This window comes from Carcharodon carcharias, chromosome 12 (genome assembly GCF_017639515.1).
Source record: "Carcharodon carcharias isolate sCarCar2 chromosome 12, sCarCar2.pri, whole genome shotgun sequence".
Lineage (NCBI taxonomy): Eukaryota > Metazoa > Chordata > Chondrichthyes > Lamniformes > Lamnidae > Carcharodon > Carcharodon carcharias.
The window spans coordinates 329322-346558 of record NC_054478.1 but is presented as its reverse complement, the minus strand read 5'-3'; the positions used below and the strand labels follow the sequence as shown (position 1 = coordinate 346558).

Here is a 17237-nt window from a genome sequence, read left to right as displayed (position 1 = left end):
AGACTGAGGCCATTGTTTTTGGTTACCACTCCAAACTTAATTTCCTAATTACCAACCCCATCCCTCTCACTGGCAACAGTCTGAGCACACGAATTGGGGTGGGAGTAGACCACTCAGCCTGCTCTGCCATTCAATAAGATCATGGCTGATCTAATTGTAACCTCAATTTCACATTCCCTGATAACCTTTCACCCCCTTTCACCAGACTAAACCAACCCTGGTAACATATTGGACCCTAAAATGAGCTTCCATCCTCATAATCGCACCATCACTAAGAGCGCCTCTTTTCACCTCCTCCATAGCATCGCCAACTTCACCCTGTTTCAGCTCATCCTCTGCTGAAACCCTCATTCATGCCTTTGGTACTTCCAGACTTGACTTTTCCAAAGAACTCCTGGCTGATCTCCCACATTCTACCCTCTGTAATCATGAGGTCACCCAAAACTCTGCAACCTCTGAGTGTCTTAACTCACAGCAAGTCCCATTCTCCTATCACCCCTGTGTTCGCTAACCTACACTGGCTTCCAGCCAAGCAATATCTTGATTTTAAAATCCAATTCTCTGTTTTCAAATGCTTGCATGGCCTTGTCACTCCCTATATCTGTAATCTCAACCAGCCCCACAACCTTCATATCTGCGCTAATATATTTCTTGAGCATCGCCAATTTTAATTACTCTATCACTGGTGGCTGTGCCTTCAGTTTCCTCGGACATGAGTTGTGTAATTTTCTCCTTAACCCTCCCCAGCTCTCTACCTTGCTTTCGTCCTTTAAGACATTTCTTAAAACCTATCTCTTTTGGTCACCCGACCTAATATCTCTTTGTGACTTTTAGTGTCAGATTTTGTATTATAATTCTCCTGTGAAGCACCTTGAGACATTTCATTACATTAAAGGCACTATATAAATAAATCGTTTTGTTGTATAGCTCTTCTATTATTCCTTAATTCCAAACAAATAGATTCTGTCTTTGACTTATGATATGGCTGGTGGTATTTGCCAGACTGATAAATCCCAAAGGGAAACTTGGCCAAGCTATCACAACGATTTTGCAATTTGTATTTATTATGAGAAGGTTTGTGTACTGAAGTCAGAAGTAAAGAGTTCACTACCACCTTTGGATATTTAAAGAGTAAATTAAAACATTTATTAACTGAAAAAGAAAACATACAAGATTACAATTACCCAGTGAAACTTAGTCTTATAACAGCTCCCAAAAGATTTCTACTTAACTAGGCTTCCAACTACACACCCCTTTCAGACAACAGTCCAAATAGATCCTTAATCTATAAAACATCCAGCAATATTATCACAAGCATCCACTGTTGCTATAAGGGTGGTGTTTCATAACTTCTCTCTCCTTCTCACTCAACATTGGAATTCCAAGGATTTTAACAAAACCTGCTCTCTGGAACAAGCAATCACTTCTGTAGGATGGCTGGAGGCTGATTTTTCACAGGTCTGTTTCACACAGTCCACCTTCACGATCTCACATGTCTATAACCCATATGGATTTCCATCTTTCTTTAAATATATTTTCCCCCTTTAATGATTCAAATCCATTGTTTTAAACTTCCTTTGAAACTCAAACTCTTCCAAATATAAGATCTTTCATATTTCCATCTTGTCTTTGCTTTTGAGTCAATAAAAAGATATCCCTATTGCTTGTTTACCTATGAACTCCTGCAAGATGCAACCATTTTCATTGTCACCTTCGAATTCCCCTGTGTAATTCAAACAACCTCTCAACTTAAAGTGCAAATGTTAACTTGTCCATTTCCATTTCAAAATGCCTGCTTACCTCTTAGTCCTTTGATGATTTAAACCTTGCAGTTTGACTGTCTTCAGTTTAATTAAATTAGTTACACACACACACACACACACACACACACACACACACAAACATACATACATATGCAACTCCCACAAGCCTGCTTTAAATTATCCCACAGTAATATTCAAAAAAAATAATATTTCCTTTGCAGGCTGCTCAACAATATGATCCCTCTACAATGTTAACACAGTTCCTTTGATCAATGCTGCCAACACACCATTCTGTTTTTCCTTCCCTTTCTTTCCTAAATAAGTTATGACCAGGAATATTAAATGCCCATTCCTCCCGGTTTATTCCTTCATGGGATGTGAACATCGCCGGCAAGGCTAGCATTTTTTCTACCCCTAATTGCTGTTGAGAGGTTGGTGATGAGCCGCATTTTTGAACTTCTGGAATACGTATACTAGGGATTCTTGATACCACACTTGGTCAAATGCTGCTTTGATGCCAAGTGCAGTCATTCTCACCTCATCTCCTGAACTCAGCTCTTTTGTCCATATTTGGATCAAGGCTGTAATGAGTGTCTGGAGCCGAGTAGCCCTGGCAGAACATAAACTGAGCGAGTTATTGCTGAGTAAGTGCTGCCTGTTATCACTGTCAATAACACCTTCTATCACTTTGTTGATGAGCAAGAGTTGACTGATTGGATTTACCCTGCTTACCTGAGCAATTTTCTGTATTATAGGATGGATGTCAGTGTTGTAGCTGTACTGCAACAGCTAAGGGGTGTGACTGCCTCCTAGAACAAAATGTCGAGATAACTTTCCCCTTGCCTGATGTGTCGCAGTGTCTGTAGATTGGTCTCCAGAAAATGGTAAATAAGATTGGTGAGCTACAGGCACAAGTCTCACATGGCATTATGATATATTCACAAGAAAAGAGACCTGGTTCATAAAGCATGCCAGAAGCAGCTAGTTCTTGAGCACAAGCTTTCAGTACTATTGGTTGAAGACTGGTATCTCTGAAGCTGGGGACCTCAGGAGATCGAGATGGATCATCCACTTGGCACTTCTGGCTGAAGATTGTAGCAAATGCTTCAGCCTCATCTTTTGCACTGATATGCTGGGCTCCCCCATCATTGAGGATGGGGATATTTGTGGAGATTATTCCTCCAGTGTGTTATTTAATTATCCACCACCATTCACAACTGGATATGGCAGGACAGCAGAGTTTTGATCTGATCAATTGGCTGTGGGATTGCTTAGTTCTGTTCATTGCATGCTGCTTCCACTGTTTACCATGCTTGTACTCCTGTATTGTTGCTTCACCAGGTTGGCCCCTCATTTTTAGATATACCTGGCATGCTGCTCCTGGCATGCTTTTTGAACCAGGTCTCTTTTCTTGTGAATATATCATAATGCCATGTGAGACTTGTGCCTATAGCTCACTAATCTTATGAACCACTTTCTGGAGACTGAGCTGCAGACACTGTAATGCATCAGGCAGGGGGAAAGTTACCTGGACACTTTGGTTCAGGAGGCAATCACACCCCTTAGGCTAGGCAAATCTTTAGAGTTGGTCACTGGGCAGGGACAGGAAGAATGACTGCAAGTCAGACAGGTAATCACCTTGATTATAAAGTTGGGAAATAAATATTACAGGGTACACAATATTTTGGAAAGACAGACGAAATGGAAAAGGAGGAGGGGCAGCCCTGATAGTAAAGGATGATATAATGACTTTAGTGAGAAAGGAGAGTTAGGTAGGAAAGTAAATTGTGAAGAGGATATAAGAAGGCTGCAAAGTGACAGATAGTTTAAGTGAGTGGGCAAAGGTCTGACAAATGGAGTATAATGTGGGCAAATATGAAATTGTCCATTTTGGCAGGAAGGATAAAAATGAAGGATGTTATCTAAATGTTGAAAGGTTGCAGAGCTCTGAGATTCGGAGGGATCTGGGGTGTCCTAGTGTATAAATTGCAAAAGGTTAGTATGCAGGTACAGCAAGTAATTAGGAAAGCTAATAGAATGTTATTGTTTATTGTGAGGGGAATTGATTACAAAAGTAGGGAAGTTATGCTTCAGTTGTACAGGGCATTGGTGAGACCACATCTGCAATACTATGTATAGTATTGGTCTCCTTATTTAAGGAAAGATGTAAATGCATTAGAAGCAGTTCAGGGAAGGTTTACTAGGCTAATACCTGGAATTGATTGACTTATGAGGAAAGGTTGGACAGGTTAGTTTTGTATCCACTGGAGTTTGGAAGAGTAAGAGGCAACTCGATTGAAACCTTGAAGATCCTGAGGGTTCTTGACAGGGTGGATGCGGAAAGGATGTTTCCTCTTGTGGGAGAATCTAGAAATAGGGGTCACAGTTTAAAAATAAGGGGTTGCCCATTTAAGACTGATGATTTTTTTTCTCAGAGGTTCATGAGTCTTTGGAATTCTCTTCCACAAAAGTCAGAGGAAGCAGAGTCTTTGAATATTTTTAAGGCAGAGCTAGATAGATTTTTGATTAACAAGGGGGTGAAATGTTATCAGGGCAGACAGGAATGTGGAGCGAAGATTTTAATCAGATCAGATCTTATTGAATGGCAGAACAGGCCTGAGGGGCTGAGTGGCCTATGCTTGCTTCTAATTCATAAGTTAGTATCTTGGCTCAGAAGACCATGAAATAGAATCAGTGTGGGTGAAAATTCGAAATAGCAAGAGTCAGAAAACACTGGTGGGAGTAGTTTATAGGCTTCCTAACAGTAGTAATATCATTGAGCAGAGAATTAAACAAGAAATTATGAGCTTGTAACAAAGGATAGGTAAGAATTGTGGGGACTTTAGTCTTCATATAGACTGGGACAATCAAATTGGCAAGAATGGTCTAGAAGATGAGTTTGTGGAATGTTTTCATGACAGTTTCTTGGAGCAATACATAGTGGAACTGACTAGGGATAGAGCTGTCTTAGATCTTTTATTGTGTAATGAAGCAGGGTTAGTTACTAATGTCCATTGGAAAAAATGATCATAATATCATTGAATTCCAGGTTAAGTTTGAAAGTGACATACTTCAATCACAAACAAGAATCTTAAACTTAAACAAAGCCAATTGCATATGTATGAGGGCAAAACTTGTTAAGGTTAATAGAGTAAATAGACTAAAAGGTATGGTTGTAAATGAATAGTGGGAAACATTTAAAGAAACAATTTACAATGTTCAAAAAAAATACATTCCATGGAAAAACAAAAACCCAGCATGACCAACCCAACCGTGGCTCACTCAGAAAGTTAGGGATAATGTTAGATTAAGTGAAGAGGCTTACAATGTTGCAAAAAAAGTAGCAAATCTGAGGATTGGGCATGTTTTAGAAACCAGCAAAGGGCAACCAAAAAGTTGATAAAAAGGGAAAAATAGAATATGAGTAAACTAGCCAGGAATATAAAAACAGATTGTAAGAGCTCTTATAAGTATATAAAAAGGATGAGAGTAGCTAAAGTAAACGTTGGTCCCTAAGAAGCAGAGACAGGATAAATTATCATGGGGAATGAGGAAATGGTAGAGGCATTGAACAAATATTTTGTCTGTCTTCACAGTAGAAGACACAAGTTTCATTCCAGAAATAGATGTTAAACTAGTGGCTAAAAAGAGTGAGGAAATTAATATCAACAGAGAAAAAGTATTGGAGAAACTCAAGTGACTAAAATGTGACAAATCCCCAGGTCTGATAGACTATTCCCTTGGATTCTAAAGGAGATAGCTACAGAGATAACAGATGCTGTGGCTATAATTTTCCAGAGTTCATTGGATTCGGGAACACTCCCATCAGACTGGAAGTTGGCAAATATTAGTCTGCTTTTCAAGAAAGGAGGGAGAGAGAACACAGGGAACTACAGGTGAGTTGGTGAGGTGAGGTGTCAGTTGTTGGGAAAATGTGGAATTTTTATTAAGCAAGTGTTAACAATGAACTTAGATCAGCATAGTATGACTAGAACAGTTCAACATGTTTCACTAAAGAGAAATCCTGTTTAACAGATTTATTGGACTTTTTTGAAGATGTAACTAGTAAGGTAGATAAAGGGGAACCAGTAGATGTAGTATACCTGGATTTCCAAAAGGCATTCGATTAGGTGCCACACAAAAGGTTAATAGGTAAGGTAAGTGTGCATGGAGCTGGAGGGAATCTTTAACATTGAAAGAGGATTGGCTAACAAGCAGAGAGCGGACATAAATGGGTCTTTTCAAATTGGCAGGTAGTGAATAGTTGGGGTACCACAAGGATCAGTTCTGGGGCCTCAGCTATATACAATCTATATTAATGACTGAGATGAAGAGACAGAGAGTAATGTATCAAACTTTGATGATGATTCAAAGCTAGGTGGGAAGGTAAGCTGTGGGGAGGACACAGAGAGGCTGCAAAGAGATATAGACAGGTTAAGTGAGTGGGCAGGTTAAGCAGATGGATTATAATGTATGGGAGTGTGATGTTATTCATTGTGGTTGAAAGACTAGAAGAGCTGAATATTTTTTAAAAGGCATGAAACTTTTAAGTGTGGATGTTCAGAGGCTTTGGTGTGCTCATACAAGCAATACAAAAAGTAACATGCAGGTACAGCAAGCAATTATGAGCAAATGGCATGTTAGCCTTTATTGAAAAGGAAGTGGAGTATAGGAATAAAGAAGTCTTGCTATAGTTGTGCAGGGTTTTGATGAGACCAATTCTAGAGTGATATCTTGCATTGAAAGCAGTACAGTGAAAATTCACTAAGTTGGTCGCTAAGATGAGGGGGTTGTCCTAAGTTGAGGGGCTGAACAAATTGGGTCTATTTTCTCTAGGGTTTAGAAGAATGAGAGGCGATCTCATTGATCGCACTGGTCAGGGAATCTAAAATGTGGGGCAAATCAGGATAAGGGGCAAATCAATTTGTACTTTGATGAGGAGCAATTTCTTCACTAAAATCATTGTGAATCCTTGGAATTCTCTGCCCAGATGATTCTGGATGCTCCATCATTGAATACATTTAAAACTGGGATACACACACTTTTGGTCTCTCAGGGAATCAAGGGATATGGGGAATGGGCAGGGAAGGGGAGTTGAAGCCCAAGATCTACCATGATTGTACTGAATGGTAGGGCAGGCTCAAAGGGCTATATTGCCTGCTCCTGCTCCTATATCTTGTGTTCATGTGTTTCTGTACATTTATGTACATGCATTCCAGAATATGTTAGGCTGTCTCTCGTTTGCCTCCTAATTTATCCTTCCTACTTCTGAACTATATTTGACTTGTGTTTTTATCTCTCCCAGTCTTCTGTACACTTTGTATTGCCTCCCTAATACTTCACATCCTAGTGCCCATCCCTCTGCCAACTGAAGTGTTGACACGCATATACACAAACACCCACTCACACCTCCAACAGAAGTAAGGTGAGATTTGGTGATGCACAACAACATCGTCTCGTATTTATATAGTGCATTTAACTTCATTAAAAATTCCAAGGTGCTTCACGGGAGAGCAAAATTTGACAGCGAGATAAAATTGCAATATAATGTCATATAATGATCAAAAGCTTGGTCAAAGAGGTAGTTTTAAGCAGCACTTTAAAGGGAGAAAGAGAGGTAGTGAGGCGGAGAGGCTTATGGAGGGAATTCCAGAGCTTCGTGGTCCAGGCAGCTGAAGGCATGGCCACCAATGTTGGAAAATTAAAACTGGAGATGTTCAAGAGGCCAGAGTTAGAGGTGGGTTGCTTAACCAAGAGCCAATGCAGGTCAGTGAGCACAGGGGTGATGGGTGAATGGGACTTGGTGCGAGTAAAGACACAGGAAGCAGAATTTTGAATGAACTCAAGTTTATGAAGGGTAGAATGTGGGAGTTTGGCCAGGACTGCTTTGGAATAATCAAGCCTAGAAGTAACAAAGCCACGGGTAAGCGTTTCATTAGCTGTTGAGCTGAGGTAAGGGTAAACTCAGACAATATTACAGAGATGAAAATAATCAGTCTTAAGTGATGGAGTAGAAACATGGTCTGAAACTCACCTTGGGGTCAAATAAGACACTGAAATTGCCAACAGTGTGCTTCACCGTCAGTGGGTTGCCTGTGAAAGGAATGGAGTTGGTGACTAAGGAATGAAGTTTATTGTGGGAATCTAAGACAATGTCTTCTATCTTCCCAATGTGTTCCCATGCATCTGTTGTTCTTATTCTTATAGGTGGAAGAGATCACAGGTTAAGAATGTTCAACAATCTTCAGCCAGAAGTGCCAAGTGGATGATCCATCTTGGCTTCCTCCGGAGGTCCCCAGCATCATAGATGCCAGTTTTCAGCCGATTCAAATCACTCCACGTGATATCAAGAAATGGCTGAAGGCACTGGATACTGCAGAGGCTATGGACCCTGACAATATTCTGGTTATAGTACTGAAGACTTGTGCTCCAGAACTTGCTGCACACCTGGCCAAACTGTTCCAGTACAGCTACAACACTGGCATCTACCTGACTAGGTAGAAAATTGGCCAGATATGTCTTGTGCACAAATAGCAGGACAAGTCCAACCCGGCCATTTACCCCCCCCCATCAATCCACTCTCAATCATCAGTAAAGTAATGGAAGGAGTCATCAACAGCGCTATCAAGCGGCACTTGCATAGCAATGACCTGCTCACTGATGCCTAGTTTGGGTTCTGGCAGGGTCACTCAGCTCCTGACCTTTTTACAGCCTTGGTTCAAACATGGACAAAAGAGCTGAACTCCCGAGGTGAGGTGAGAGTGGCTGCCCTTGACATCAAGGCTGCATTTGACCGAATGTGGCATCAAGGAGCCCTAGCAAAACTGGAATCAATGGAAATCAGGGGGAAAACTGTCCGCTGGTTGGAGTCATACATAGCACAAAGGAAGGTGGCTGTGGTTGTTGAAGGTCAGGCATCTCAGCTCCAGGACATTACAGCAGGAGTTCCTCAGGTTGTATTGTCCTCGGCCCAACCATCTTCAGCTGCTTCATCAATGACCTTTCTTCCATCATAAGGTCAGAAATGGGATGTTCGCTGATGATTGCACAATGTTCAGCACCATTCGCGACTCCTTAGATACTGAAGCAATCCATATCCAAATGAAGCAAGACCTGGCCAATAACCAGGCTTGAGCTGACAAGTTGCAAGTAACATTCGCACCATACAAGTGTCAAGCAAAACCATCTTCAACAAGAGAGAATCCAACCATCGCCCCTTGATGTTCAGTGGCATTACCATCACTGAATCCCTCACTATCAACATCCAGGGGGTTACCATTGACCAGAAATTGAACTGGACTAGCCATATAAATACTGTGGCTACAAGAGCAGGTCAGAGGCTAGGAATTGTGTGACAAGTAACTCACCTCCTGATTCCCCAAAGCCTGTCCACCATCCACAAGGCACAAGTCAGGAGTGTGATGGAATACTCCCCACTTGCCTGAATGAGTGCAGCTCCCTCAACACTGAAGAAGCTGGACACCATCCAGGATAAAAACAAAAAACTGCGGATGCTGGAAATCCAAAACAAAAACAAAATTACCTGGGAAAACTCAGCAGGTCTGGCAGCATCGGCGGAGAAGAAAAGAGTTGACGTTTCGAGTCCTCATGACCCTTCAACAGAACTAGGTGAATCCCAGGAAGGGTTGAAATATAAGCTGGTTTAAGGTGGTGGTTGGGGGGGGGGGGGGGGGGGGGGTGGGGATGGAGAGAAGTGGAGGGGGGTGGTGTGGTTGTAGGCAAAAGCAGTAATAGAAGCAGATCATCAAAAGATGTCACAGACAGCAGAACAAAAGAACACATAGGTGTCGAAGTTGGTGATATTATCTAAACGAATGTGCTAATTAAGAATGGATGGTAGGGCACTCAAGGTATAGCTCTAGTGGGGGTGGGGGGAGCATAAAAGATTTAAAAATATTTAAAAATAATGGAAATAGGAGGGAAAAAGAAAAATCTATATAATTTATTGGAAAAAAACAAAAGGAAGGGGAAAGAAACAGAGGGGGGAGGGGGTGGGGATGGAGGAGGGAGGTCAAGACCTAAAGTTGTTGAATTCAATATTCAGTCCGGAAGGTTGTAAAGTGCCTAGTCGGAAGATGAGGTGTTGTTCCTCCAGTTTGCGTTGGGCTTCACTGGAACAATGCAGCAAGCCAAGGACAGACATGTGGGCAAGAGAGCAGGGTGGAGTGTTGAAATAGCAAGCAACAGGGAGGTTTGGGTCATTCTTGCGAACAGACCGCAGGTGTTCTGCAAAGTGGTTGCCCAGTTTACGTTTGGTCTCTCCAATGTAGAGGAGACCGCATTGGGAGCAACGAATGCAGCAGATTAAGTTGGGGGAAATGCAAGTGAAATGTTGCTTCACTTGAAAGGAGTGATTGGGCCTTTGGACGGTGAGGAGAGAGGGAGTGAAGGGGTAGGTGTTACATCTTTTGCGTGGGCATGGGGTGGTGCCATAGGTGGGGGTTGGGGAGTAGGGGGTGATGGAGGAGTGGACCAGGGTGTCCCGGAGGGAATGATCCCTACGGAATGCCGACAGTTGGGGTGAAGGGAAGATGTGTTTGGTAGTGGCATCATGCTGGAGTTGGCGGAAATGGCGGAGGATGATCCTTTGAATGCAGAGGCTGGTGGGGTGATAAGTGAGGACAAGGGGGACCCTATCATGTTTCTGGGAGGGAGGAGAAGGCGTGAGGGCGGATGCGCGGGAGATGGGCCGGACACGGTTGAGGGCCCTGTTGAGGGTGGAAAACCTCGGTTAAGGAAGAAGGAGGACATGTCAGAGGAACTGTTTTTGAATGTAGCATCATCGGAACAGATGCGACGGAGACGAAGGAACTGAGCGAATGGGATGGAGTCCTTACAGGAAGCGGGGTGTGAGGAGCTGTAGTCAAGGTAGCTGTGGGAGTCAGTAGGCTTGTAATGGATATTGGTGGACAGTCCAGTCTATCACCAGAGATTGAGACAGCGAGGTCAAGGAAGGGAAAGGAAGTATCAGAGATGGACCACGTGAAAATGATGGAGGGGCGGAGATTGGAAGCAAAATTAATAAATTTTTCCAAGTCCTGACGAGAGCACGAAGCAGCACCGAAGTAATCATCGATGTACCGGAGAAAGAGTTGTGGAAGGGGGCCGGAGTAGGACTGGAACAAGGAATGTTCCACATACCCCATAAAGAGACAGGCATAGCCTGGGCCCCCCTCCTTGTTCCAGTCCTACTCCGGCCCCCTTCCACAACTCTTTCTCCGGTACATCGATGATTACTTCGGTGCTGCTTCGTGCTCTCGTCGGGACTTGGAAAAATTTATTACTTTTGCTTCCAGTCTCCACCCCTCCATCATTTTCACGTGGTCCATCTCTGACACTTCCGTTCCCTTCCTTGACCCTGCTGTCTCAATCTCTGGTGATAGACTGTCCACCAATATCCATTGCAAGCCTACCGACTCCCACAGCTAACTTGATTACAGCTCCTCACACCCCGCTTCCTGTAAGGACTCCATCCCATTCTCTCAGTTCCTTCGCCTCCGTCGCATCTGTTTCGATGATGCTACATTCAAAAACAGTTCCTCTGACATGTCCTCCTTCTTCCTTAACCGATGTTTTCCACCCACGGTCGTTGACAAGGCCCTCAACCGTGTCTGGCCCATCTCCCGCGCATCCGCCCTCACGCCTTCTCCTCCCTCCCAGAAACATGATAGGGCCCCCCTTGTCCTCACTTATCACCCCACCAGCCTCCGCATTCAAAGGATCATCCTCCGCCATTTCCGCCAACTCCAGCATGATGCCACTACCAAACACATTTTCCCTTCACCCCCATTGTTGGCATTCCGTAGGGATCGTTCCCTCTGGGACACCTGGTCCACTCCTCCATCACCCCCTACTCCCCAACCCCCACCTATGGCACCACCCCATGCCCACGCAAAAGATGTAACACCTGCCCCTTCACTTCCTCTCTCCTCACCGTCCAAGGGCCCAATCACTCCTTTCAAGTGAAGCAACATTTCACTTGCATTTCCTCCAACTTAGTCTACTGCATTCGTTGCTCCCAATGCGGTCTCCTCTACATTGGAGAGACCAAACGTAAACTGGGCAACCGCCTTGCAGAACACCTGCGGTCTGTCCGCAAGAATGACCCAAACCTCCCTGTCGCTTGCCATTTCAACACTCCACCCTGCTCTCTTGCCCACATGTCTGTCCTTGGCTTGCTGCATTGTTCCAGTGAAGCCCAACGCAAACTGGAGGAACAACACCTCATCTTCTGACTAGGCACTTTACAGCCTTCCGGACTGAATATTGAATTCAACAACTTTAGGTCTTGACCTCCCTCCTCCATCCCCACCCCCTCCCCCCTCTTTCTTCCCCTTTCCTTTTGTTTTTTTCCAATGAATTATATAGATTTTTCTTTTCCCTCCTATTTCCATTATTTTTAAATATTTTTAAATCTTTTATGCTCCCCCCACCCCCACTAGAGCTATACCTTGAGTGCCCTACCATCCATTCTTAATTAGCACATTCGTTTAGATAATATCACCAACTTCGACACCTATGTGTTCCTTTGTTCTGCTGTCTGTGACATCTTTTGATGATCTGCTGCTATCATTGCTTTTGCCTACAACCACACCACCCCCCTCCACTTCTCTCCCCGCCCCCCCACCCCACCACCCACCCCCCTCCCCACCCCACCACCTTAAACCAGCTTATATTTCAACCCTTCCTGGGATTCACCTAGTTCTGTCGAAGGGTCATGAGGACTCGAAACGTCAACTCTTTTCTTCTCCGCCGATGCTGCCAGACCTGCTGAGTTTTTCCAGGTAATTTTGTTTTTGTTTTGGACCATCCAGGATAAAGCAGCTCACTTGATTGACACCACATCCACAAACATTCACTCCCTCCACCACTGACGCACAGTGTGTACCATCTACAAGATGCACTGCAGGAATTCACCAATGCTTTTTCGACAGCACCTTCCAAACCCATGACCTGACAAAGGCAGCAGGTAGATGGCAACACCGCCTCCTCTCCAAGTAACTCACCATCCTGACTTGGAAATATATTGCTGTCCCTTCACTGTTGCTGGGTCAAAATCCTGGACCTCCCTTCCTACAGCATTGTGGGTGTACTTACACCACATGGACTGCAGTGGTTCAAGAAGGCAGCTCACTACCGCCTTCTCAAGGGCAACCAAGGATGGGCTATAAATGCTGGCCCAGCCAGTGAAGCCCACATCCCATGAATGAATAAAAAAAAATATTCATGTCTAGCTCATTAATGTTCGCTGCAAACAGCAACGGACTCAGCACTGAACCCTGCCACTGGACACAAGCCTCCAGTCACAAAAACAACTTCGACCATCACCCTCTGCCTCCTGCCACTGAGCCAATTTTGGATTCAATTTGCCAAATTGCCCAGGATCCATGGGCTCTTACCTTCTTGACCAGTCTCCCATGTCAAAAGCCTTACATGCAAGTCCATGTAGACTACCCTCTAACTGCACTGCCCTCATCTACACAACTAGTCACCTCCTCAAAATTCAATCAAATTTGTTACACATGATCTCCCCCTGATAAAGCCATGCTGCCTATCCTTGATTAATCCTTGCCTCTCCAAGTGGAGATTAATTCTGTCCCTCAGAATTTTCCCCTACCACTGATGTTAGACTCATTGGCCTGCAATTGCCTGGTTTATCCTTACCACTTTTCTTTAATAATGCATTTGCTGTCCTCCAGTCCTCTGGCACCTCTCCTGTGGCCAGGGAGGATTTGAAAATTAATGTCAGGGCCCCTGCAATCTCCTCCCTTGCCTCCCACAGTAGCTTGGGATACATCTCATCTGGGCCTGGGATTTATCCACTTTTAAGTCCAATAAAACCGCTAATACCTCCTCCCTCTCAATGCTAATTTGTTCAAATATATCACAGTCCCCTCCCTGATTTCTATACCTACATTGTCCTTCTCTATCATGAATACAGATGCAAAGTACTTATTTAAAACCTCACCTACATCTTCCGGCTCCTCACACAGATTGCCACTTTGGTCCCTAATGGGCCCGACTCTTTCCCTGTTATCCTCTTGCCCCTAATGTACTTAAAATAAAATAATATAAATAAAATAAAAAGATTTTCCTTTATTTTACCTGCCAGTGTTTTATCATGCCTCCTCTTTGCTCTCCTAATCTCTTTTTTATGTTACACCCTGCACTTTCTACACGCCTCTTGGGCTTCAACTGTTTTGAATCCTCAGTATCTACCATAAGCTTCCCTTTTTCCCGTATCCAATCCTGTACATTCCTAGACATCCAGGGTTCTTTGGACTTGCTGGTCCGCCCCTTCACCTTTAGGGGAACATGTTGGCCCTGTACTTTCACTATTTCATTTTTGAGTGACCCCCACTGCTCTGATGTGGATTTTCCTATAAATAGCTGCTCCCAGTCCACTTTGGCCAGATCCTGTCTTATCATATTAAAATAAGCCTTCCCTCAATTTAAAACCTTTATTTGTCGTCCATCTTTGTCCTTTTCCATAACCACCTTAAATTTTACTGAGTTATGGTCATTATCAGTGAAATGCTCTCCCACTGGCACTTCTACCACTTGCCCAGCTTTGTTTCCTAAAATTAGATCCAGCACTGCTCCCTCTCTTGTACAACTTTCTACATACTAGCTCAAAAAGCTCTTCTGGATACATTTTAAGAATTCCGCCCCCTCTAAGCCTTTCACACTTTGTCTATCCCAGTTAATATTAGGAAGTTGAAATCCCCTACTATTATTATCCTATTATTTTCACACTTCTGAGAGTTGCCTACATATCTGCCCTTCTATTTCTCCCTGGCTTTCAAGTCACAGACAGTGGCAGTATATTATAGTGAACAACTGAAATCATCATACTGTATGCAACTTACAATTTTTTTTATTATTCATTTATGGGATGTGAGCATTGGTGGAAAGGACAGCATTTATTACTCATCCCTAATTGCCCTTGAGAAGGGCAATGGTATGAGTAATCCCGCATAAATGAATTACAAGTGTCAGCTGTATAAAATCTCACTTGCAAACAAAATTACAAAAATCAATATAAAAAATCTGTACAGTGCTTTAGATACAAAAAGGTGACATCAGAATTACATCCTGTCCCCCAAAAAGCAAGAAAATTCCAATTAGGCCAATTACCACCCTATCAGCCTACATCATCAGCAGTGAGGGAAGGTGTTTTTGATGATGCTGTCAAGTGGCACTTACTTAGCAATAACCTGTTCATTGATTTTGGTGGAACCCATCGCTCAGCTCCGGATCTCATTTTAGCCTTGGTCCAAACCTGGACAAAAGAGCTGAATTCCAGAGGTGAGAGTGACTGCCCTTAACCTCAAAGCATCATTTGACAGAGGGTGGCATCAAGGAGCCCTAGCAAAACGTCAATGGGAATCATGGGAAAACTCTCCTTTGGATGGAGTCATACCGAGCACAGAGGAAAATTGTTCCCAGCCCCAGGACATCCCTACAGGAGTTTCTCAAGGCAGTGGCCTAGGTCCAACCATCTTTCAATTGCTTAATCAATGATATTCTCTTCATCCTAAGGTCCGAAGTGTTCACTGATGATTACACAGTGTGTAGTTCTATTCATAACTTTCCAGATGCTGAATCTGCCCATACCCATGTTCAGCAAGACCTGGACAACATTCAGGCTTAGGCTGATAAGTGGCCGGTAACATTCAAGCCACACAAGTGCCAGGCAATGACCATCTCCAAATAAAGTAAATCTAATCACCTCTACATGACATTCAGTAGCATAACAACAACAATCAAGACGCTTGACTCCATCCAAGACAAAGCTTGATTAGCTCTCCATCCATCATTTGAAGCATTCACTTCCTCCCACTGATGCACAGTGGCAGCAGTGTGCACCATCTACAAGATGCACTGCAGCAACTCTCCTATGCTGCTTTGGCAGCACATTCCAAACCCATAATTGTCCACCTAAGAAACAAGTGCAGCAGATACATGGAACACAACCAGAACAAAGTTACACACCATCCTGGAACTATATTGCTGTTCTTTTGATGTGTCGGGTCAAAATCCTGAAACTCCCTGTAGGAACACCTTTACCATATGGACTGCAGGGGCTCAAGCACATGGTTCACTGTCTCCTTCTCAAGTGCAACAAGGGATGGGTAATAAATGCTGGCCTTGCCGGTGACACCCACATCCCAAGAATGAATAAAAATTCTGTCAGTGATCTGTCTCTCCATGACACTGATTAGATTATGCTGTATTATTATCGGTATGTCCGATGCTACTGTCTGTTAGTCACACTTTCATTGTGTCTTTTGCTGTTGTTTAGGGGGATTTGCTGAGCCCATGTCGCTGTGCTGGATCTGTTCGCTGTACACACCAACCTTGCCTGATAAAGTGGATCAGTGAGCGGGGATCCTGGAGCTGTGAGCTGTGTTACTACAAATACCACGTCATTGCAATCAGTGCAAAGAATCCCCTGCAGGTGCCACCTTCTTCTACTTTTGTTTTCCTCTGCACTCCCTTCCCCATCCCTCCTGAAGGCACTGACTCTTTAAGAAAAGGTTCAGTGCCTCATCCATGGCATCATTCCCCATCAGTGAATCTCACCCATATGATCATTCCCCATCAGTTCCCTACCCAGGGAGTCATTTCCTAAGAGTGAACCTAGATCATGTGTTGGTGGCCTTTCCATTTATGGGGTCTTTTCTGTTTTTCTAATGCTCATCCATGTAATTTCTAATAGAGGGGTCACTGGGTAGTGTTTGGGACAGGAACCCCAGCTGACTTTTCCCTCCCTAACCTAGGGGCTCTGAGACCATCTGAATCCTCAGCCAAGATCGACTGCGCAAGGAACCATCCAGTTCTTACAGTTCAGGCCAAAACTAATGGTGGGACAGACTTGAATTTATATACCTATTCATATCTATCAGAATATTCCAGAGTGTTTCATCAGCAAAGAATCACAGTCAGTATCATTGTGGGCAATCGTGACAGCCAATGTATGTAGAGCAAGGTCACACAAATAGTAAATTAATGTATTGCTGGTTATAAGACCATAAGACATAGGAGCAGAAATTAGGCCATTCGGCCCATCAAGTCTGCTCCACCATTCAATCATGGCTGATAAATTTCTCAATCCCATTCTCCCGCCTTCTCCCCGAAACCTTTGATCCCCTTACCAATCAAGAACCTATCTATCTCGGCCTTAAATACACTCAATGACCTGGCCTCCACAGCCTTCTGTGGCAATGAATTCCATAGATTCACCACTCTCTGGCTAAAGAAGTTTCTCCTCATCTCTGTCCTAAAAGGTCTTCCCTTTACTCTGAGGCTGTGCCCTTGGGTCCTAGTCTCTCCTACTAATGGAAACATCTTCCCCACGTCCACTCTATCCAAGCCTTTCAGTATTCTGTAAGTTTCAATCAGATCCCCCCTTATCCTTCTAAACTCCATCAAGTATAGACCCAGAGTCCT

At 43.6% G+C, this 17237-nt stretch overlaps 1 protein-coding gene across 1 annotated transcript in view; it reads left to right on the top strand.

Annotated features, from left to right (window-relative positions):
• LOC121285053 (E3 ubiquitin-protein ligase MARCHF4-like) overlaps positions 1–17237 on the top strand; it is a 143301-nt gene that overhangs the window by 58132 nt on the left and 67932 nt on the right. The window contains exon 4 of the mRNA XM_041201174.1: positions 16090–16245. Within this exon, the coding sequence (XP_041057108.1) occupies positions 16090–16245 (156 nt within the window). The remainder of the gene's footprint in view (positions 1–16089; positions 16246–17237) is intronic.